This window comes from Actinia tenebrosa, unplaced genomic scaffold (assembly GCF_029948245.1).
Source record: "Actinia tenebrosa isolate PJP-AT-01 unplaced genomic scaffold, QUT_ActTen_1.0 PGA_scaffold17__23_contigs__length_9995812, whole genome shotgun sequence".
Classification (NCBI taxonomy): domain Eukaryota; kingdom Metazoa; phylum Cnidaria; class Anthozoa; order Actiniaria; family Actiniidae; genus Actinia; species Actinia tenebrosa.
Genome location: NW_028292577.1, coordinates 9,061,001 through 9,084,531, shown reverse-complemented (window position 1 = coordinate 9,084,531; position 23,531 = coordinate 9,061,001). Strand labels below are relative to the sequence as shown.

Below are 23,531 nucleotides of genomic sequence, written 5' to 3'. Positions count from 1 at the left end.
GAATTTCACCCCACGCGTCATTCTCTTCATTATTGTTTCTTTATTAACCAAGGAGAAGAATAAAACGAACAAGCAAATTTATTCCCAAGGGAATGATACGTACTTCTGCAAGTCAAAAAATGTAGCGTTTGTAATGTTTGGTTGTATTAGTCGTTCCGAGGATGAGAAAAAAACTGGGTCGAGTTTGCATTACAGTGCATTATGGGTATGACGCCATACTCACGAGTCCCACAATTCACTGTAATGCAAACTCGACCCAGTTTTTTTCTCATCCTCGGAACGACTAATACACACAAACATAAAGGAAGTCCATCTACACTTACCTTGTACATAAGCACTCTGGAGGATAGCAAACTGATATTCAGCTGACCCATTGATGGCAGAAACCTGGGGATTTATGTAGAAGCTTAACTGTTAGGATGAGAATATCGAGGATGTTCGAGTAGTCCGGTTTACCAGGTAAGATAATTTTTGTGTTATAAAACATATGCCTTGTTTGAAGATGTCATAAAAAGTTAAATATTTTTAGTCTTTTGCATGTAATATAAACCTATTGTATTCTTTGTTAGTTTGGTTCTCTTGTATAATTGGGGTCTTTTGTTGTTTCTATTGAATTACGTAAAGTGTGCCTCGACTATCGTGTCATCAAAGTATATGGTTCATAGATATTGTTCTTTCAAAACTTGACCAAATTCGTGTTTATTTACTGCGTTAAACATATAGAAAGAACTCATGCATGGTTTGAATTCATGGCTTAAAAAGTCATACATTTTATAATCGTTTGACTCTCAAAGGATATGCTTTATAGATATTCCAAAACATAACCAACTTTATGTTTATTTACAAGTTTTATTTCAAGATGGCTGCCATGGCTAGCTAGCATGTTGTTATCCTTTCCAATGTGCTTTCAAACAATGCGATAAGTAATTGCATGGACTCTTATTCTCGACTTTAGGGCCGACTTTATTTGAATAAATAAAATAGTTTGCAACCCTTTTTTACTGCACGTGGCAATGATGCTAATGAGTCAAAACGAAATGCATCCTGGCTCATTAGTGAATCAATTCTCACGCAAAGGACTTCTTATTGGAGTCAATTCGTCTAAAGAGCTTTCTGGACCAATTTTATCGATGCGCACATGAAAGACGGCCGGAGTACGCTTACTTACTGTATACAGCTTTGTTTATATTTTGGCGCGTGCGCTGCTTTCATTTAATTTTTTACACCTAAGACATTTTGGTTAGTTTCCCTCCTCGCCATTATTATTGTCGGTCCCAGATCATCGCGACACCAATTCTTGGGGTTCAACCACGTGACTCAAAATACTTATAAATGTAAGTAATACCACAAGTGGCACGAGGGAAATTAGTTATTAAATTTCCCCAAATAACGAGGGAATTCTTTGTTATCCTCAACCAACATGGCGGCTATGACGTAACTGCACCCCAAGAATAGCGAGTCACAACGGAGAGAGGTGTGGGTTATATTTTCATTGACTTTTTTCATCTTACCTCTAAACCATAAAGATGATTGATTTGTCCTATACCACTTGATGTCAACGAGGCTGTGACGATTCCCATAAACATCGCGAGGATAACTAACCCTGCACTTATCCACACTACTGCAAATAAACGTCCACCTACACTCTTTGGCACCTTGTCGCCGTACCTTAAATAACATATATAATAATAATTTAACGATAATAATTTTATTCTTAAACGCGCATTGCATGACATCTCCATGCTCTGACAATATATGTGTAAAATATCAGATTATCTCATGCTGAGAGCCTGACATCACCCCAACTCGCATCGTTATCATCGTCATTGTCATTATCTCGTCCATGATCATTATGTATTATATAGATCATGATGATGATTATATATATAACATATTTCTATTATCATCATTATCTTATGTATAGATAATTAAGATTATTTAAAGTGGCAGTGCACTTACCCTACTGTTGTCATGGTGACAGCCGCCCACCAAAATCCCTCGCATACTCCAAGGGGGAAAAACGCGGGAAAATGCTTTGGATTGACGTGGAAGTCCTGAAAAAGCCAATGAGAAAGAAAGATTTATTATTGGGTTAATAATTACTGGTATCACAAGAAATGCGATTTTTTCTGACTAAAGTAACTAGATAATGGCCCTGTTGAAGCTTTTAGCTGAAACTTTTAGCTGTAGCTTACGTACAACTATCTTGCGAGTCAAGTTTCACGGGGTGTTACACAACACAATAAGCCTGAAGCGAGATGACGTTTTACCCCCGACTCTGTACCATAATAGTTTTTGAAATTCTTTAATATTAGAATTTTTGATTCCTTAGAGAATACAGGAACAATAGTCACATAATTAAAGAACAAAAGCAGCGTGAAAAGGATTATGGTCTAGAGACGGGGGTAAAACGTCATCTCGCTTCAGGCTTATTTCGTCCTAAAACTTGTTCCCGGCACAAGTTTCGCGGTTGTACGAGTGGAAAGCAGTTCTACTTCTTCGTGAAACGTTCTCAGGCAGAAAGTTTCACCTATCCTAAATTGCGTCGTGTAACACCCCCGTGAAATTTGTCTCTCAACGCCGATGCACACAAGTTTCAGCCAAAAGATTCAACGTGTAACAGGGCCTTAACTTTTTACGCGGTCAATATTGTCGTGCTGTCGTCGTAACGGTGCTGTTAGGTTTATCTAATTTTCACGGGAGGCAAATTTGCGTCTTCGCTTCGAGTGCTGGCCGTCACATTAAGTGTGCTAAGCCCAATACTGATCACTGTCTTGTTAAAAGACAATCTAATCGGTTTAAAAAGGTGCGACCATATAGATTTTCGAGTTACGCTTCACATCAATATTTGAGTGTATCCGGCTTAAATCAATCTTTTCCTATTCAGCATGGTTTTCATTCGTCTTTATGACAAAACCAGGAATGACATCTTAAGATAAATATTTGTACAAGTTGAAAAATCATGAAAGAAAGAAATGTGGAGAAAAAGTGTTCGTTAGGAAGTAAGTGTTTGATTTATTACACATTCATTCTCAAAAATAGCAAAATTTCGTAAACTTGTCAGGTCGCACTTAAGAAAACAAAGTGAAAAAAGACAGTTAATGGTATTCAATTTTTGGTTGTTAGTTTAGGTGTTCGTAACAGGAAACCATTTTTTTAACATGAACGTAAAGGTGCTTCACGGCTAAACTTAGACACATTTCGAAAGACTAATAAGCCTGAAGCGAGATGACGTTTTACCCCCGTCTCTAGACCATAATCCTTTTCACATTGCTTTTGTTCTTTAATGATGACTATTGTTCCTGAATTTTCTAAGGAATCAAAAATTTTAATATGAAAGAATTTTAAAAACTATTATGGTATAGAGTCAGGGGTAAAGCGTCATCTCGCTTCAGGCTTATTAAGGCACAGTACGAACGTGCCTCATATTCTTCTACAGGAAACACGTAATTTAACATCGATTCTGTACCTTTACATAGCGAACCACAGCGCACCGTAAGATGCAACTGCTCTGTTCGGAATAAGTCATGTAGTCTTTCTGCAGCAATTGCTGTTCATTGGTCAAGAACAGCTTTATGTGATGTCACAGGAATTCAGTGCAAAACATCATGACGCCTTTTTCGTCTTTTTACAATGCGGTACAGTATATACTGTTATTATATACTAGATATTAGTTCTAGTGGCTTAGGTTGTCCTTTAATTATAAATTTTAGAGTCATTGAGGAGCAATAGACCTTAACCCTAATGACGTTTCGTATCTACCAAATTCTTTTCAAAATATCTTTACGTGTTTAAATTTTAATACTTCTTTGAGAATATGAAGACAATAGCGAAAAAGTAGAATGACCTAAAAAGGTACCGAAAAGGAAACTGGGAGTGTAGTTATCACTGATGAACAAAGAAATACTACTAAGGAGGATGACACTTGAACTAAAAGAAGACGAAACAGTGGATGAGGCATACTTTTTTTACCATGGTTATACTGTACTTTGCAGTGGTTTGCATTATCGAATCGTCAAAAAATAGTGTTTGAATCCGATAATCGAGTAGAATTAGGAATCACTACTTTCCTTCTTCAATTGATTTTTCTTTCTTTCTTCCAATTCTTCTTTATTTCTGTTTGTCTTCCTTTGGCAGTTTCTTTCTTTATTTCCTTCGATCAATCTTTCCTTTATTCATTCATACATTCTTTTCCACCTTCTTCCGTCATTCCTCACTTTTTCTCTTTTTTATTTCTTCTTTTCCTTACTGTACTACTGTCGCCGTCAAAAAATAAATAAGTAATTGATATTTATCATCGATCAGTACCTATCTTTAAAAATCTATCTTTCCTGAACTAATGAGAATACAAGATGAATGTCATTCCGTCTATAGATTTCATTTAGTAGCGAATGGACACAAAAAGAACAAAAGGGTTTTCAAAATATAAGTCACTGATGTGTTTCTAAAAATAACTCTCAAAAGCGTACCCACACAACCCAACGGAAATGTTGAATATTAGTGATTGTACATTCAATGTCATTCTACTAACTTCAAGTCAGATACAATATATTTAGTTGATTTTTTTTTTTCTTTTGTGGTTTTGTGTTCGAGTGATTACTATCTTCATGATCATGAAATTTTAAAATCTTTACCAAAGGTACAATATTGGAAGCAGTTCATTGAAAAATCTATAGATATTTTTGTCAGTTTGAATCATAAGTCAAGAAACTCACACAAAAAGTTGGTTTGAAGACTGCAAAACTCTAAAAGTTATTTCGTGATTCTTTTTTTAAGTATTTAACTGATTGTGATAAGATAAATTGATAGATTTTTCGCTCTTTCATTTGGCGCTCTAGTCATTGTTATTAAGTAATTAAATTTGGCTGAAATGTACGGATGTGTGGAGAATTAAATCCAAAAGGTTTAAGTAATGTCAAAACCAATCTTAAAACTCTCGTTCGTATGCTATTATGTTATTTTAAGTTATGTTATTTTTATGGGAGCAAAATGTAACTAATAATATTTCTTATAAAAAACATTTCCTAGTTAACAAGCACATGATAGAGAATTATTGGAATTAGGATCTTACTTTGAAATTTTAGCCTCAATTTTCCTTTTTATTTATTTATTTAATTCGATTTTATGGTTTTCTGAAGTTGAACGTTTTTTGACCTGAAGCAAGAAAACCAAACAGAAAAAAGGTGTTTTCGATGGTGGCGCTTATTAAACTTGTTATCGTAACTCCTACGTGTATTAAGAAATCAAATACAGTTATTACACCACGAATAAAGAAAAACATATATATAAATACATACTACATTTAGACAATACTTACGAGTACCCAGATACAAATTCCACTGAGACTGATCGTAGTAATTATGAATACCAAAATTGGCCATGAATCCAGGATAGCCATGAGGAGATCCTCTCCGGGAACGCTCTTTACAGATACTACAGCGAAGCCCGGAGATTCGATTAGGCTTACGAAAGGCAAGCCATGAATCGAGGATATAATTTGTGAAGCTCTACTTAATGGCAAAAAGCCGACGTGTTTCGTTCTCAATTCCAAAATATTATTCGACGTAGATAAATTGTACGAGATTTGAACTCCATCTTTACAGCAGAATTGAACTCCTTTTTCGAATATTTCCAAGAGTATTCCTTTCATTTCGTCGTTTCTTTTAAATATATACGGTGCATTATCAACGTATCTGACATGAATCATTTTCCCTGTTAGACAAGCTTCATCCATCGCATAAGAGTGATTTAAATTTCCATTTACACAGCCAGAGCATAGCAGCAACAGAATCTGCGAATAAAGCGACGATAAAAAGTTTGATTTCCAAGCCTTGGCCTTTGTTCTAATCATCAACATTATCTTTGACAGCCAGAATTTCTGAGTTATCTTCAAACTCTCTATTTTTCGACCAATTCATTTCGAAACAAAAGGTTTACGGTTCTAGCATTTGTATTTTGCAGTCGGCCATCAATTTTCTGCAATGTTCCTAGTATATTTAGTTGTGTCCGCTAATCGTTAGTTTTTCACACTTCTTCCAAAAGTTCCATTTCGACATTTGAAAAGCTGATTTAAAACTTCTTGTAAATCTGATATCTCGGTTATTTCACAGTTCAAATGTTATGGAGAACTTCTCTTGACATCACCGATCAAGGATATATCTTTCGAGAAAAAATTTTGAATTGCCGAATTTTGACTTCTTTTCCCACTCTTGTGTTCTTAAATGGCGGAGAAGTTAAAAGAGAAATTATCTTTGAGATCGATATAATATATTCAGTCCAATCAAAATATTATGATTGGAATTTCAACGGAAATTTGTAATTTTTTGTGTCAATACAAAAATCAACATGGAACAAAATTACTCCTTTTTTAGTACGACGTTTGACACTTTACACTTCAAAAAAGATAGGATTTGTTCTTGTTTTTTGCTTCTCTTTTTTCGTCTTTAAACATATAAGTTAAAGTCAGTCGTAAGCTCGCCGTCATATCTTAAAAATATAAATAAATTAAGATTAACATCAATGAAAGTTTTTGCATATTCATAGCTTTTCAGTTTTGTCCACACCGCTGCTGCGTCTTCACAGGACGCTTGTCAACTGATCTAATTAATTCATGGATTTTCATACGATAGTTTTTGTGGCTTAAAGCTCGAGATGATCTGCCTTTCATGATAACCGTCTAAGAATTGGATAACATCGACGGACTTCAATTATATAGGATATTTTGAAATGTGTGGGGAACTCGCAAGGTGTTACTAAGACGATGGAAAGCCTTTGCTTGTGGGTTTTGTTGAAAAACTAACAGAAGTCATGAATAGGTTTATAACCATGGTGTTGTTTCTTCAATGGAAAATTGGCTTCCCATTTACAGCTTCGCTCGACGAAAAATGCCAGCAAAACGAAACTCTTAAAATTCATTTTTGGCAGCAACATCCATATATCTACGATTCGGGGTCTTTCAAAGACCTTACAGACCTAAAGGGGATTTTTCCGATTGTTTTACAAGAAAGCTTAAAGGTCTGTTGCCAGGCAACCGTGAGGGTTAAACTTGTCAAAGAAAAAGACGGTCCGGCTGTACTAACGGATCTTTTGGATAGAGAGGATTTTGATATAGTGGTTCCTGTTAATGGTGTGTTAGCTACAAGAAATATTCGTGGTTTTCCATTCATTGGTATCGTGCCTTCGACAGGTGTTGCTATTTTAATGGCCGCTAATGCTTCTGGCGCAAAGTTGTTGTTATCAGTCCTTCAAGCCTGGCCTGTCCTTGTCTTTATCATCGTTTCTGCTGTTCTTGCTGGCGTACTGATGTGGTTTTTGGTGAGTTGTTTTACAGCTTTTTTTCAGGATTGGGACATTTTTGTTTCATTGTTGTAATTGGGTCTTTTTGTCTGGGAACTTACTGCAGTGAATTATTAATTGCATTCTTCATTCAGCTACACTTTCTTTCATTCAGTCATCTATAGAAGGTCTATTCACAAGAAATCCATTCATTTGTATATTCTTCCTACTCTTGAATTGATTCGTTTATTTATAGACTATCAAGTCATCTCATTCACCAACCCACACATCTATTCATCCATTCATCCATCCATCCACGCATCCATCCATGCATCCATCCATGCATGCATCCATCCATCCATCCATCCATCCATCCATGCATCCACGCATCCATCCATGCATCCATGCATCATCCATGCATCCATGCATCCATGCATCCCTCCATTTATCCATCCATCCATCCATCCATCCATCCATCCATCCATCCATCCATCATTCTTTTCATATTGTTCTACCTCATTATTCACTTACTCATCCATTCATTCCTTATCCATCTCCTCATCTTCTTTTTAATTTTTAAAAACCTCTTTTATCTCATCTCTCCACCAAGAGCTGACCACAAGTCTATTATTATCTGTTGTCTCAGATCAATTATTTTTCATTTCTATCAAGTCACTCAGCCATCTTCTTAATACCATTTTCTATCGGCGCCATACTAATCCGAGGTCTATCGCCTCCTTAATGGCATTAAGTTTAAACAGTTGCCACGGCAACCCAACCAATCAAATTATTAATTAGAAGAACCTCCCCAGTTTAATGTGTCTGTAAAGCACAGACGAGCAAACAAAAGAGAGATTACAAACCTAGAATTAATATTAACATCAAGTTATGAATGACTTTCAATGTGAACCAAAGATCACACTTTAAATCAAATAATGATATTGCTTATGAAAGCTCAGTTCATTCATTCTTTTCTTGTGGCTCGACACATTGAGTGTCAGTTAAATTAATGTAATTTTTCTCTTAGTATTGCTCGAGCAAACGCTTAGTTTTGGTAAACAATTTTTAAGAATTAATATATTTTAGCAAATATGAGAAGAATTTTCTTCTAGTGGTAAAGTTTCTATATTCATTATTTTTTGTAAGTTCACCGTATGTTCACCAAGGGAAGAAAGACTATATGAGAGAACCGAAAGATAAAATTCAAACTCTCCTACTTGCTCTGAGCGAGTTATAGACATTTAAGTATGTGCCCATCCATAAATTTCAGTCCACTTTACAGGGCCTTCCCACTCACGTACATTGTTGTTTTCCTTTCTTTCGTCAAACTTTTATCAAATTTAAATTTAAAATTAAAAAAAACACTGATACTAGTAACATATAGAGACGACACTCAAACAAGAGCTTCGTTGTCATGGCGTTTAGTAAACTAAGTCAAAACAATCTTGTAGATAATTTGAAATTGGAAGTCATTTTGGGGGGATTTGCCTTAAACAGTAAACAGATTGAGTTCCCTAAAGGACATTTTAGCTGGTTTAACTGGCTGAAAGACTTATTGGAAAAATTCTAATTAACTTGTAGCCACAGGCAACACATGTTATGTTCTCCTTTTTCATACATCTCTATAATTTAATTTTAATCATTACTAATCATAAGCAGTGTGATTAGGTAGGCATAATTTGTACAACGACCATTTAGGAGTCAAAAAATTTTAGAACGAACTCTTATGATTTTTTATCGTCTTTAGTTAGTTTTGGGGAAAAACACGTTTTTCGTGAATCGAAAAAATTGTGAAGTCGACATACCGAATTAAATTAACGATAATATTTTAAATAAAAATAATAATAATAAATAATTAGAAAGAAAAGCACTATAAGATACACACACACACACACACAAACATTATTACAACCTCCCAAAGCCAAACCATTACTAAAAACCACGTTTTAGTACCAGTCGTAAAAAATCTCAGCTGAAAAAATTTCTCATTAAAACTCCTTCTTTTTTCATTAAACCATTAGCATCAAAACAGTAGTTTGTTTACTGTAAGGGAAAGTTGTTATCAATTCAAAAGATAATATAAAACGCCTTATGAGGCCAAGGGCTGAAACAAACTTTAATTATACTCTTTATTTCATGTTTTGTCAAATTAGTTCTAAGTTAAATATTATAAAACTGATTCAGGAAAAAGAAACTTTAACTACTTTAAAATTATCTTTGACGTAATATGAGGCGGTACTAAGACCTTTTATAGATATTATTTGGTTTTTTTTTTTTTTTTTTTGATTGCTTCTATTTGGAGTAGCTAAGTTGTCACCTATTCTGCATAAGATACGAAGACACTCAAATTTGTATAGGTAATAGGACCACATGCTGTCCACTTTGTGACTTACAAAATTGCATGGAAGAGGCCGATAGGCGGAGTCTAATTTGGCAGTCAGAGGAATCTTTTGAATTCAATTATTTCCAAATTGGACAGACATGTAGTCCTATTGCAGATTAAATATATCATCCCAAACTATGCTAGACTGATTCCATAAGTCATAGTTTTCCCTCGAAAGAATGCGAATGGAAACGATCCAAATTAATCTTCAATTTGGACAAGAAAGAAATTTTTTGAAAATAATACAATAGTTGCTAATATAGGATTATAGAGTGATGATACAGAAGTGAAAAAAGCGTAAAATTGGTACTTATGCTGTTCCTATTATCATTTTTTCTTTCTTTCTTTTTTTTTTTTTTTTTTTTTTTTTTTTTTTTTAGGAGAGGAAGGATAATTCACTTCAGTTTTCTGAATCGTTTAGTTCGGGTATCTTTGAAGGTTTCTGGTGGGCTTTCTGCACCATGACAACGGTTGGGTGAGTAGAAACAGAAACGTTTCCGCCATATTGGATTGCCCACGTGATGTACTAGTAATAGTTGCGCATGCTCGTAAACACGAACTTGGACATTTTATTCGTTAGTTTCCACGATGTTTGATTGGCCACGTGATCTATTAGTGTCTTTATCTAGTTTATCGCGCATTCTCATAAGATGACGTTGACATTTTCACTGTTTATGTGGCTTGACCACCATATTCGTATCCCCTTGAATATATCAGTCTGCGGTATTAATAATTTATGGATCAAAAAGCTCTTATCTTAAGTGCTTGGATGCGGGGCCAGCTATCTCGTCAAAAATCTATTTTTGCAGCCAAGGTGGCTGCCTTTTGAGAAAGGAACTTATGTTTCTTGCTTATCTTCCTCATTTTCTACCTTTCCACTATCTTTTCTTTGATGTTTTTACTAGTTACGGTGACAAGGCTCCTAAGACCATCATGGGGAAGATCGTAGGCAGTGTTTGGATGCTTGTGGGTGTCATTATTATCACTATATTCATCAGCATCATCACTACAGCACTAACATCAGGCAGTTATGAGCAGTACTCTTCTATCAGGGGAATGAAGGTAAGTTTTCACTGTCTTTCTGTGGACTTTTCTCAGTAATAGCACTTTCGAAACTTGGAAGAGTTTAAAGAATAGAACAAATTCTTGGAACAAGAGCCAACCCTTATCAGAAACCTTTTTATTGCTATTATATATTTAGTTACTTCTTATTTATAATTCCTTTACCTACCAATCTTTAGGTGTCAGTTGTCAACCAGAGTGTGGAACACAATCTTGCAATACGTAAAAATGCTGAAGTTGAAGGTAATAAGACACAATATGACTCACAGGTGGACATTACCAATGCAGCTCGATTCTGGAGATAGAGCAATAGGGATTGAAACTTGCCTTTATAAAGTAATAAAAAAACTTTTATTGTTAATGTAGATGTATTTTTTTAGGGCTGTATTATTGGGGAATGCTGCAAAATCCTATGCAGTATCAGTTTAAATTAAGTATTTTGAAAAGGTCGCTTCTTTCGCTTACAGTGTTAGTTTAGTTACAGATCAGTGTGTAATGTGAGGTTTCCAGGAATCCAAAATATGCTCTGCAATTTTGGCTATAGGGTTGCTTTTTCCGATGTTTTTAGGCGTTTTATTTTTCTTGATTTCATAGGCGGTATGTGAAAAGTGTGAATCGCAGTTTTTAATGCCCTAGCTAGGGCATGCGTAAAAACCTTCTAACTATATTATCGCTATTTCCTTCAGCTCTTCCTGACCAAGACATGGCTTTTGATCAACTGATTAACCGTCAAGTGCAAATATCCCTGTTGGACACGCATGCGTTGAAGTACCACATTTCATATCTAACGAGTAAACATGTGGTTGTCGCAAGTGTTCTACGAAACTACGTCAGCTTTGGCTTCCTGTTGTCCAAGAATTCATCGAGACTTGAAAGCTGTCTAAGGGATTTCATGGAAGTGAAGGAAAACTGGAAATATGAACTGCTGAGAGCTGCCGTTGGAAGTAAAAGGGTAATAATAGATTTTCTAAAATATTTCCATGTAGTGTATTATTTTGTTTAGTCATTTTACACCCTGTTCAACACGGCCATTTGTTGCTCCTTTGCATACGTGTCAATGTCGAGTATTATAGCCTGCTTTTTGTACGCGCAGAAAAGTTTCAGTACCAGGTTCGTCCCAACATCGCGTCATTGACCGTGCTACTATCGTGTAAAAGTCGTGTCAGAGTCGTACAAATGTCGCGTCAGGCTTTTGAAAATATCGTGTCAAGTTTATGCAAATGTCGCGTCGTCAGAGTCGTAAAAAAGGTCAAATGTCGTAAAACAAATTTGTTCCAATATCGTGAGACTGAGTAGTCCCGTTGCCATTATCGTGTTAGTATTGTACTATATGCAGACAGCACGATACTTAATAAGTTGTTTCACCGTACAGGTTCATCTGACCGCAGGGGAAGATTACTTTGGCAGTGGTGGCATCTTCAGTATCTCTGTCTACTCTGGTTTAGCATTGTTTGTAGTGCTATTCGTCGTTGGTCTAGTTTGGGAATACCACAGCTCCAGGAAGCGCAAACATGTTAAACGACACGAAAAGCCTCAGCCTCGCTTAGATATATACAACGCAACTAAGAGTCCAAACGAAGGTAAGGCATAATTACTCTCTCACAATAATATCATCTTGACAGGGCACGCTCTCAACGCAAAGGCGACCTTGAAGCTGTGGCATGAGTTCATGTTAAACTTTACTTTAAAAGACTTTGTAAACATGGGAGAATTAGCATGTATGTTACGTGCAGTTGCTTGCGCAGCATATGTTATGCAAGATTTAGAAATTCCTAACCAAACTTAAGCAATACCTATTGTAAGTTAAATTCCTGGTATGGCTGTGTATTTTCATAAGTCGCCAGAAGTTTGTTGCTAATTAAATACAATTGTTTTCATATATCACGTCCATCCTGGGTACGTTCTTCGTAGAACTGTATATTTAAGAAACTAAGTGTGTTCTAGATCTGAAGATTGTATGGCTGATAAAGAGTATTGATGTTTTTAGGTATCTTAAGAAATGGCAACTGCAAAACTCAACCATCATCAGCTACACCATCAAGCTTAAGACAAACCACAAGAACCCATCCTGGTAGGAATCCCACTACACCTCGACATATCAACATACTAGAGCGTTCACATCCTACTAAAATATCCTATGGGAACACCCCATGGGAAAAGCTGATGACTAGACAGAAAATGGAGGTCATGAAATTGGAGTCTGAGTTTTATGTTTTTCACAAGGATTGGGAAAAACGCTACAAAGAATTCCAAAGAAAACAAAAAATGGAAAGAATGGGGACCGCCCACAAGGAATACAGAAATGGAGGCCAAACTGCACATTTAAGTGGCACAGCATTTTAAATTCTTATGCAGTAATTTGAACATCCAGTAGCTTTCAAAGGTACGTGGCAAAGCTGCCTGCAAATTTCTAAAGCCTCCATATAATGGCAAAATCTTCAAGCCTTGCACATGCATATAGTGAACAAGCCTACAAATAGTGACACAACCTTCACAAAGGACCAAGCCTTCACATGTGATCAAGCCCTTACATGGGATCAAGCCTTTACAAGGGACCAAGACTAACATGGTGGTCAAGTCTTTAAATGGGATCAAGCCTCACCTGATGGCACAGCCTTTACAAGGGACAAAGCCGTTAATGGAGACCAAGCTTTAACAAAGGACCAAGCCTCACATGGAGACCAAGCCTCACATGGAGACCAAGCCTCACATGGAGACCAAGCCTTTACAATGGACCTAGCCTCACATGGTGATCAAGCCTCGACATGGGATCAAGCCTCACATGATGGCCAAGTCTTTACGAGGGACCAAGCCTCACATGATGACCAAGCCTTTTACAAGGGACCAAGCCTCACATGGTGATCAAGCATTTACAAGGGACCAAGCCTCACATGGTGGCCAAGCCTTAACAAGGGACCAAGCCTCACACGGTGATCAAGCCTTAACAAGGGACCAAGCCTCACATGGTGGTCAAGTCTTTAAATGGGATCAAGCCTCACCTGATGGCACAGCCTTTACAAGGGACAAAGCCGTTAATGGAGACCAAGCTTTAACAAAGGACCAAGCCTCACATGGAGACCAAGCCTCACATGGAGACCAAGCCTCACATGGAGACCAAGCCTTTACAATGGACCTAGCCTCACATGGTGATCAAGCCTCGACATGGGATCAAGCCTCACATGATGGCCAAGTCTTTACGAGGGACCAAGCCTCACATGATGGCCAAGCCTTTTACAAGGGACCAAGCCTCACATGGTGATCAAGCATTTACAAGGGACCAAGCCTCACATGGTGGCCAAGCCTTAACAAGGGACCAAGCCTCACACGGTGATCAAGCCTTAACAAGGGACCAAGCCTCACATGGTGATCAAGCCTTAACAAGGGACCAAGCCTCACATGATGGCCAAGTCTTTACGAGGGACCAAGCCTCACATGATGGCCAAGCCTTTTACAAGGGACCAAGCCTCCCATGGTGGCAAAGTGTTTACAAGGGACCAAGCCTCACATGATGGCCAAGTCTTTACGAGGGACCAAGCCTCACATGATGGCCAAGTCTTTACGAGGGACCAAGCCTCACATGATGGCCAAGCCTTTTACAAGGGACCAAGCCTCACATGGTGGCCAAGCCTTAAAAAAGAACCAAGCCTCACATGGTGGCCAAGCCTTAACAAGGGACCAAGCCTCACATCATGGCCAAGCCTTTTACAAGGGACCAAGCCTCACATGGTGGCCAAGCCTTAACAAGGGACCAAGCCTCACATGGTGGCCAAGCCTTAACAAGGGACCAAGCCTCACATGATGGCCAAGCCTTTTACAAGGGACCAAGCCTCACATGGTGGACAAGCCTTTTACAAGGGACCAAGCCTCACTTGATGACTAAGCCTTTTACAAGGGACCAAGCCTCACATGGTGGCTAAGCCTTAACAAGGGACCAAGCCTCACTTGATGACCAAGCCTTTTACAAGGGACCAAGCCTCACATGGTGGCCAAGCCTTAACAAGGGACCAAGCCTTAAATGTTGACCCCAAGCCTCACATGTTGATCAATGCAAGCCTAACATGGGGTGACAAAGCCTCACATGGCAGCCAAGACTTCACATGCTTGCCAATTAAACCTACTCATAGTAAAATGTGCTTCAAGTAGTGATCAGGGCTTCACATGTTGAGTGAACCTGCCCACGGCGACCAAGTCTGCACGAGTTGACTTCTAATAAGCAACACCACAAATAATAGCTTCAATCCCTAAAGATCTAATTTAGTTAGGCCCTTGGCCTCCTTCCTGCGTTCTAATTTGGTGGAACGAATAGGGCTTTTAAGTTGTGACGTATTTCCGGGTCCAATCTTTTCACAAGTTATACTCAGGATTTATTCTCTACCTTCAACAACTAGATATATGAACAGAAAATCCTGCTATGAAAAAAAACTCAGAAAAATGTCTGTAGAAGTAATCATAATTTGGACCAGGAAGTCGTTTTTCGTTCAAATAACGTTACACTTAATAGCTCTATATGAAACGTCCATCATGATCAAATACCAGGAGCATGATTCAATTCATTCTTAAACTTTGATTCCGTAAAAAGAGTCCCCATCAACAGCATATCCTATTTAAAATGCAAAATTAACTTTGAAGAGGAATCGTATTTATTTTTTTAAATACAGTGGTTTTAAAACACAGACGTAAATATTAGTCGCCACTGTATTCACTGTCGCTCGTGGTATATCTTCCTCGTTTACTTCCTTTGCATTCTTCCGATGGAGAGGACGAACAAGTGCTGCTGTACTCATAGGAACCATAAGAACGGTGTCTTCCTCGAGTAGGTGATGGTATAAACTTTTCTTTCCTTTCTTCAGTTTTTCTGTTCCTGTTTTTATCTCTAGAACTAGATCTAGAACTTGTATCTTTGTTTCTTTTGTGTCTATTGTTTTTCTTTCCCTCCTGTTCCTTTCTCTTCTTCTCGTTCTCTTTCACAGCTTTGTCTTTTCCTTTACCCGCTCGCCGAGCTCTTTCTTGTACTTTATTTCCGGGCTTTCTTCCATCTTCTTTTATATGTCTCTTTGGTATTCTCTTTTTCATTTCCCGCGTTCCTGAAACTTCGCTATTCCAATTCTCGTCGAAACTATCTATATGTCTCTTTTTCTTTCCTTTGTTTTTCAAACCCGGGTGATTTAATTTCCCTTTTCCTTTACAAATATCTTTCTTTCCTGAAGGCTTCTCCCTTTTTCTTGGCTTCTTACAAGTTGAATTGTCTTCCCGCCCTCTTTTCTTCGTCTTCCTTTTCTTGTTTTCTTCGTCACTAAGGCGAGATCTCCTTATTAAAACAAAAACTGCAATTGACAAACTAAGAAGAACTCCTCCGATTCCAAGGTAAATGCCAAGGTTTTTAATTCCTAATCCGGATGAACTCAGAGGGATTATATCACAGTCTAGCGTATCTGAAAAGAAAAAAGAAAAATCAGAACATGAAAACTTTTACCATTGTTACGATACCGTACATCCCATTTTAAATACTAAAACGAGTTTTAAAAATACGTCTTTTCTCAATAAAAAAATTACATCATTTATATGTGTTTTATTAGTACTTTTTTAATCCCTAGGGAATATAGAGTGCCCCAAATAGCATTTTTTGACTATTTTTCCACGTACTTTTAATTTTGAAAAAAATTAGCTAAAAATCTTATATATGGATGAGCGACGAACGCCTGGTTAAAATCATGACTTTTACACCAACGGATTAAGCTCCATTTTAAACATTTTGAGCTGGTGTAAAAATCACGATATTGACCAGGCGTTCCTCGTCCTTTTTATACTAGATTTTTTGACAAAATTTTAACCCTTTTTCGAAAAATGAATGGAAACGCCCCCAATCCCAAGGGAATAGCCCATGGAACTTCCCAAAGCGTGGAAAACTTATAAATGACGGGTTTCAGTTGCAAAACTTTGGAAAAAAACGAAAAAACCACAACCCGTCATGCAAATGAGAGCGAGGAACGCCTGCTGATTTTCATCACTTTTACACCAACGGATTAAGCTCAAAATTAAACATTTTGAGCTGGTGTAAAAATCACGATATTGACCAGGCGTTCCTCGTCCTTTTTATACCAGATGTTTTCACAAAATCTTAACCCTTTTTCGAAAAATGCCTGGAAATGTCCCCGATCCCAAGTGAGTAGCCCATGGAACTCCCCAAAGCGTGGGAAACTTATAAATGACGGCTTTCACTTGCAAAACTTTGGAAAAACACGAAAAAACCAGAACCCGTCATGCAAATGAGAGCGAGGAACGCCTGCTGATTTTCATCACTTTTACACCAACGGATTAAGCTCAAAATTAAACATTTTGAGCTGGTGTAAAAATCACGATATTGACCAGGCGTTCCTCGTCCTTTTTATACCAGAGTTTTTCACAAAATCTTAACCCTTTTTCGAAAAATGCCTGGAAATGTCCCCGATCCCAAGGGAACAGCCCATGGAACTCCCCAAAGCGTGGGAAACTTATAAATGACGGCTTTCACTTGCAAAACTTTGGAAAAACACGAAAAAACCAGAGCCGTCATGCAAATGAGAGCGAGGAACGCCTGCTGATTTTCATCACTTTTACACCAACGGATTAAGCTCAAAATTAAACATTTTGAGCTGGTGTAAAAATCACGATATTGACCAGGCGTTCCTCGTCCTTTTTATACCAGATTTTTTGTCAAAATCTTAACCCTTTTTCGAAAAATGCTTGGAAATGCCCCCCATCCCAAGGGAATAGCCCATGGAACTCCCCAAAGCGTGGGAAACTTATAAATGACGGCTTTCACTTGCAAAACTTTGGAAAAACACGAAAAAAACCAGAACCCGTCATGCAAATGAGAACGAGGAACGCCTGCTGATTTTCATCACTTTTACACCAACGGATTAATCTCAAAATTAAACATTTTGAGCTGGTGTAAAAATCACGATATTGACCAGGCGTTCCTCGTCCTTTTTATACCAGATGTTTTGACAAAATCTTAACCCTTTTTCGAAAAATGCTTGGAAATGCCCCCGATCCCAAGGGAATAGCCCATGGAACTCCCCAAAGCGTGGGAAAATTATAAATGACGGCTTTCAGTTGCAAAACTTTGGAAAAACACGAAAAAACCAGAACCCGTCATGCAAATGAGAGCGAGGAACGCCTGCTGATTTTCATCACTTTTACACCAACGGATTAAGCTCAAAATTAAACATTTTGAGCTGGTGTAAAAATCACGATATTGACCAGGCGTTCCTCGTCCTTTTTATACCAGATGTTTTCACAAAATCTTAACCCTTTTTCGAAAAATGCCTGGAAATGTCCCCGATCCCAAGGGAATAGCCCATGGAGCTCCCCAAAGCGTGGGAAACTTATAAATGACGGGTTTTAGTTGCAAAACATTGGAAAAACACAAAAAAACCATAACCCGTCAAGCAAATGAGAGCGAGGAACGCCTGCTGATTTTCATCCCTTTTACACCAACGGATTAAGCTCAAAATTAAACATTTTGAGCTGGTGTAAAATCCATGATTTTTACCAGGCGTTCCTCGAACTCCTATCAAAGGGTAACACCCCATTTTCACTACTAAAACAACTTAAATGATTTATGTGTGTTTTTATTGGTACTTTTTTAATCCCTAGGGAATAAAAAGTGGCTCAAATAGCATTATTTTGACTAGTTTTCTACGTACTTTTAATTTAGAAAAAAAATGGCTAAAAAATCCTATATATGGATGAGCGAGGAACGCCTGGTGATTTTCATCACTTTTACACCAACGGATTAAGCTCCATTTTAAACATTTTGAGATGGTTTAAAATCCATGATTTTCACTAGATGTTCCTCGAACTCCTATTAATAGGTAACACCCCATTTTCACTAGTAAAACAAATTAAATGATTTATATGTTTCTTTATATGTCTCTCGGGATCGAACGGTGTTATATAATTGGAACTTATTAGATTTATACCAATGATTGCGTCCACTGACGTGTTTGAAGGGACCGAGGTGATTAGTGAAACCCTTTTCCCTATACATAAACACGAGAATGTAAATATAAATGTATTGCTGTCATTAGATTTTGGACGGTATTTGTTACATTTAGAGGCTCTTTGATCGTAGAAACCACTTTTGCAGAAAATTCTTGATCTGTCCCTGTTCTTAATTAGATCAGCCCAGAGGTTGTTTCAAGTTCGGTAGGTGAGCTAGCCTTGCCTTGACTTAGATCAGGTCAGAGGTTGTTTCATAGTCTTGATAAAAAAACAAGGTCAATAATATCATTTAAAAGTACCTACCTCCCTCGCAGCCGAATAGCGTAACTCTCATACATGTTGTTGTTTCTGTCGTTTCTGGGAGTAAGCGAAGATAACGGGTCGTAATGGACTTATTTAACCAGTAGATCTCGTTTCCAAGCAATGTATAGGGAATCTAATGGAGGATGAAATAATCAAAGTAATAGTCATGGTCGTGTGTCATAACCTTTGGTAAGGAAGGAGGAATACTCCAGTTTCGAGTTCTCCTGTTGCTCAGTCTCAGCCTCGATTTTGTGTAAACTATTCTTGTTCTCCAGTGAGTGTCTGTGGATGTATTGTTGAAGCTGTGGATTCTCTACTTTACCGTTAGTATTTGTGAATATTTAGACTCTGATAGAGGGCTAACCCTGAGTAAACGAGTCTGCAATCAAGAAACTCATCTCCCTACCTTAGACTCATTGCCTTTTAGTATCAATGTATTCCAGGTTCTTCTATCGATGCTGTATTGGATCGTGTAGTGCTGCACTTCAACTGCGTTGGAATGGGTCAGCGGTTCGTTACGAAGCGCTCCAATAGTCGTGACGTCATTCAAGTCAATATCAAAGTAGAAGGCATAAGGGTCCAGTTCATCAGTACACCACAATCCTAACGAGAAGAATTTTTTAGAACAGTTGCCTTTTTAAGTATTTCCTCAAAGATGTATACATCATACCAGTTCTGTTGAAATCCACGGGTTTGACTTTGTTCTTTATCAATATCTGCTGATCAGTATCTGGTTTCTCTAAAAATCAAAAAAGAAAAAATCTTAAATTGTATCCCGTGACGACACTACCTTGCAGAAACCAAACATATTGTTAAAATGGTTGGCACATCAACATCACAATGGCAATGCTTATAAACATTACGCCTAGCTAAGTGCCTCCTGTCATGGCTGCCATCACGTGATGGTGCAAAGCCTCTATAGCATCTGTTGCAATAATGTTTTCATCCCCAAGATGTTTGAATTGTTATAAACATATCAGCAATCCTACTTGATTTTATATTCATCATATGAATTACCAAATTAAAGGAACGACATCCAAATGGAACCTTCTCAAAACCATCTCGACACAAGGCAAACATTAAATACGAAACAAATGCCACAAGAAAAAGTATAATTAAAAAAACATTTTTGAGAAGGGTAGGGTCCATTTATTTTTAAAAACTCACCACTCAAATGTTTGACGTCGAATTTGACCGTACTCTTGCATCCATCCATCTCAGTTTCTACGTAGTAGCTACCATACTGATGTTCTCTGACGTCACTAATGACTAATGACGTCACAATGTGATCTCCTCGCGGCACCCTTCGAAATCCCATATTTGGGTCGTCTGGTAAACTGGATATCTCCATGGCGTCGAACCTCCACGTAACCTTCTGTAATTGGTCGTTTTCGATGATGAGGCTGACGTCATCACCTGGTAGAGTGTACTGTGTTGTGGGACTAACGCTCTTTAGGAATGGCTGATCTGAAGAGGAAAGGTTGCTATAGATAGGAAATCTTATTTTTCTTTTTTAGTCAAATCGATATGAGACAATAGAAGCTCTGACAAACGGGCTCAGCATTTTGACCCAACAAATGTTGGCTAAATGTTGGGTCAAATGTTGTGTCAAATGTTGTGTCAAATGTTGGGTCAAATGTTGGGTCAAATGTTGGGTCAAATGTTGTGTCAAATGTTGGGTCAAATGTTGGGTCAAATGTTGTGTCAAATGTTGTGTCAAATGTTGTGTCAAATGTTGTGTCAAATGTTGGGTCAAATGTTGGGTCAAATGTTGGGTCAAATGTTGGGTCAAATGTTGGGTCAAATGTTGGGTCAAATGTTGGGTCAAATGTTGTGTCCAATGTTGGGTCAAATGTTGTGTCCAATGTTGTGTCAAATGTTGGGTCAAATGTTGGGTCAAATGTTGGGTCAAATGTTGGGTCAAATGTTGGTCAAATGTTGGGTCAAATGTTGGCCCAGGACGGTTTTTCAGGGCCTTGACTTACCTTTCAATGTGACGTGTGCTATTGCTTTTGGTTTTCCTGAGTAACTCCTTCCTTCGACACTAACCCACAGGTCCTCAGTAACCGTTTTGATTGACAGCCCTTTGGCATCAGCACTGAGCTCAAAACGAGTATTCTGAGGCAAGATCTCTGTGTTAATACTCATCCTTGACAAGCCGTACTTCCATTTGATTGTATCCTCGAGGACCTGGAAATAACCCCTTACTTCAACACGTAACTTGCCTTTTCCATTCGCACAGACTTTTAAAACGCTTGGCTTGAGTGAAAATGAAGTCGGTTCTTTGACATCGATTTCGAAGTTGACCTTGTACGTTCCCTGATCAACAGCAGGGTCCGCTTCGGCAAACTTGTACGTTAGCTGGTAAAGTCCACTATATTCCTTTCGAACATTTTTCACTACCAGTTCGCTCAGTTTCTCCGGAGGCCTTCTGGTAATCAATGAAAAATTATCCAGATAACTAGTAACTCGATTGTCGTTGCTCTCTATGATCAAACCGCTGACCAGATGAATACCGAAGGCAGCGAATTTGATACGCTCTTCTTTCCTTCCTCGAACTAGTTCTATCTTAATGCCATCGAAGTTGGACTCCACGACAAAGGGATTTCCGTAGGTATTGAAAAACAGAAACCACACTTGCCTTACAGTACACTGTTTAAATTTACACTCTACGAGTTCTAAATTTTGATCCGGGACTTTCTTGATTTTGTTTACATCAGTGCCAGGCTTGGCTACATAGCAATGAGGTGTCGCCTTGGTAACCACGTGAGGGGCACCCATCTCTTGAGTTCTGATTGACAGTTTCACCCTACAAACATTGTCTTGCCAGCCAATGCCTTGTCGACACAAGACTCGATTTTTGTTTGTGATTTTCGTAGTCTCAATATTTCTTCCCAGGTAAACCGGGAATTTTCTTCCTGGATAAAGTTTGAATGATCCGTCACCATTGCCATACATACACGAGGAGCATTCCGGGACGTCACAGTAGTGCACCTTAAACTCACCCTCGTTAGGATCGTCGTCCGAGTAGCACCAAGGCTGTGTTAGTACGTTTTCCTTGCACGATGGGTCTTCTCCCTTCTTCAAGTAACATGTTGGGTTCCATGGGATGTTGCGGCAATAGTCGTGACCACCTGGAACAATAGGATAGTGTGACTAACGCACGCAGTTATTGATAGTCTGGCGTGACAAAAAAATTGGCAAAATGAAATATTTTACTAACTTATTTTACAAACAACACATGTGAAAAAGTATTAATTAAAGTATTATTCAAACTGTTTAGTAGAAAATAAAACATTTTACACTAGTATTGTGAAAATATATCCCGCCTTATGATTGGCTGGTACACTTAGTAGCGCTTGCTTTAGATTTACTTTATATTTTGTCATTCGTATCCAACGCTTATTCTATGACGTGTATCTTATGCTATGCTTACTCTTTCTCCCTACACCTAAATTCTCTCGTTTGCTGCAAACAATTTTCATAACTGCTTCTGCTAGTATTCATCATCCGTCATAATCATTAGTCATCAACATTATCAGCATCCTCATGTAATATCACTATTATACCTCACCCGTCCATCCTGGTGTCCTCTACTAAGCCATTGCGTTCCTTACCTTTATCAAAGATTCCCATCAAGCGAGCTATAACAGATCTTCAACAACTTGCTGCGAATGTTTGGACTCGATTTACAATCTCAACATCTTGCTCTACCCCCACCCGTTCATCCGTCTCCTATAAGCCATTACTTTCTTTACCTTTATCAAAGATTCCCATCAAGCGAGTTATAACAGATCTTCAACTTGCTGCGAATGTTTGGACTCGATTTACAATCTTAATATCTCGCTCTCCCCCCACCCGTTCATCCGTCTTTACTTTCTTTACCTTTATCAAAGATCCCCATCAAGCGAGCTATAACAGGAGATCTTTTATGTGGACCAGTACCCATGTGCCAGTATTTACACTTGTTGTGTTTTGCCATATTCACGCTGCCCGTGTACTCCATTCCCTTGTCATAATAACAGTCCTTCTTATACGTCCATTGATACCACAAGCAGTTCGTTTCAAGACTCGTTGACCCGAAATCGCAAACACGTGGATCGGTTGGGTAACCCATAGGCGAGTGAAGCCTGGTGATAGCCCATATAATCTGCATCCGGGGATGGAGACCAATGAGAGCTTCACATGATACTGCTAAGACATCATTTAGTAGATCAAATCCTCCTTCACCGATAGTTAGGTGGGACTGTGACTCGGGGATCCTTTTGCTACCAGTTCCTAAGACGTACGATTCTGTGAAGCCTTCCATCGTTGCTTTATTGATAACAGTCCATCGATAGTTAGTGAAGCCAGGCACACTACAATCCAAGGTTCCATTGTCTTGACGCCCGATGTATTCTACATGACGTATAACCACTACCACAGGCGACCATTCCGACTTAATCACTTCAATCTCTTTATCCCACAGGAATCCATTGACTGACGCTAACACCAACAAAAGCTGAATTGCAACCTTTTGCAT

General features: G+C 38.2%; 3 protein-coding genes across 5 annotated transcripts in view; 1 reads left to right on the top strand and 2 right to left on the bottom strand.

Moving 5' to 3' along the window:
• The window catches only part of LOC116298888 (uncharacterized), a 9,001-nt gene extending 2,784 nt beyond the window's left edge, over positions 1 to 6,217 (bottom strand). The window contains exons 1-4 of the mRNA XM_031707467.2: positions 5,318 to 6,217; positions 1,960 to 2,054; positions 1,512 to 1,668; positions 324 to 387 (exon numbers count right to left, since the gene is read on the bottom strand). Coding sequence (XP_031563327.2) covers positions 324 to 387; positions 1,512 to 1,668; positions 1,960 to 2,054; positions 5,318 to 5,857 — 856 coding nt within the window. The 5' untranslated portion in view covers positions 5,858 to 6,217. The remainder of the gene's footprint in view (positions 1 to 323; positions 388 to 1,511; positions 1,669 to 1,959; positions 2,055 to 5,317) is intronic.
• LOC116298886 (uncharacterized) lies at positions 3,490 to 16,281 on the top strand. 3 transcript variants are annotated; one of them, XM_089031745.1, is made up of 8 exons: positions 3,490 to 3,638; positions 7,187 to 7,314; positions 10,039 to 10,133; positions 10,564 to 10,720; positions 10,900 to 10,963; positions 11,407 to 11,672; positions 12,093 to 12,300; positions 12,708 to 16,281. In XM_089031745.1, exons 1-8 carry the CDS (start codon positions 3,581 to 3,583, stop codon positions 13,061 to 13,063), a joined length of 1,332 nt encoding a protein of 443 aa, XP_088887871.1. In that variant the 5' UTR covers positions 3,490 to 3,580; the 3' UTR covers positions 13,064 to 16,281. The 3 variants fall into 3 exon arrangements, with proteins under 3 accessions (XP_088887871.1, XP_031563325.1, XP_031563322.2); XM_031707465.2 differs by lacking the exon at positions 7,187 to 7,314; XM_031707462.2 differs by lacking the exon at positions 3,490 to 3,638 and having other exon boundaries at positions 6,572 to 7,314.
• Positions 15,277 to 23,531, bottom strand: LOC116298867 (uncharacterized). The gene is made up of 8 exons (XM_031707442.2): positions 22,895 to 23,531; positions 20,995 to 22,143; positions 20,177 to 20,476; positions 19,680 to 19,748; positions 19,416 to 19,612; positions 19,010 to 19,142; positions 15,709 to 16,152; positions 15,277 to 15,320 (listed from the first exon to the last, which is right to left on the bottom strand). Exons 1-8 carry the CDS (start codon positions 23,529 to 23,531, stop codon positions 15,277 to 15,279), a joined length of 2,973 nt encoding a protein of 990 aa, XP_031563302.2.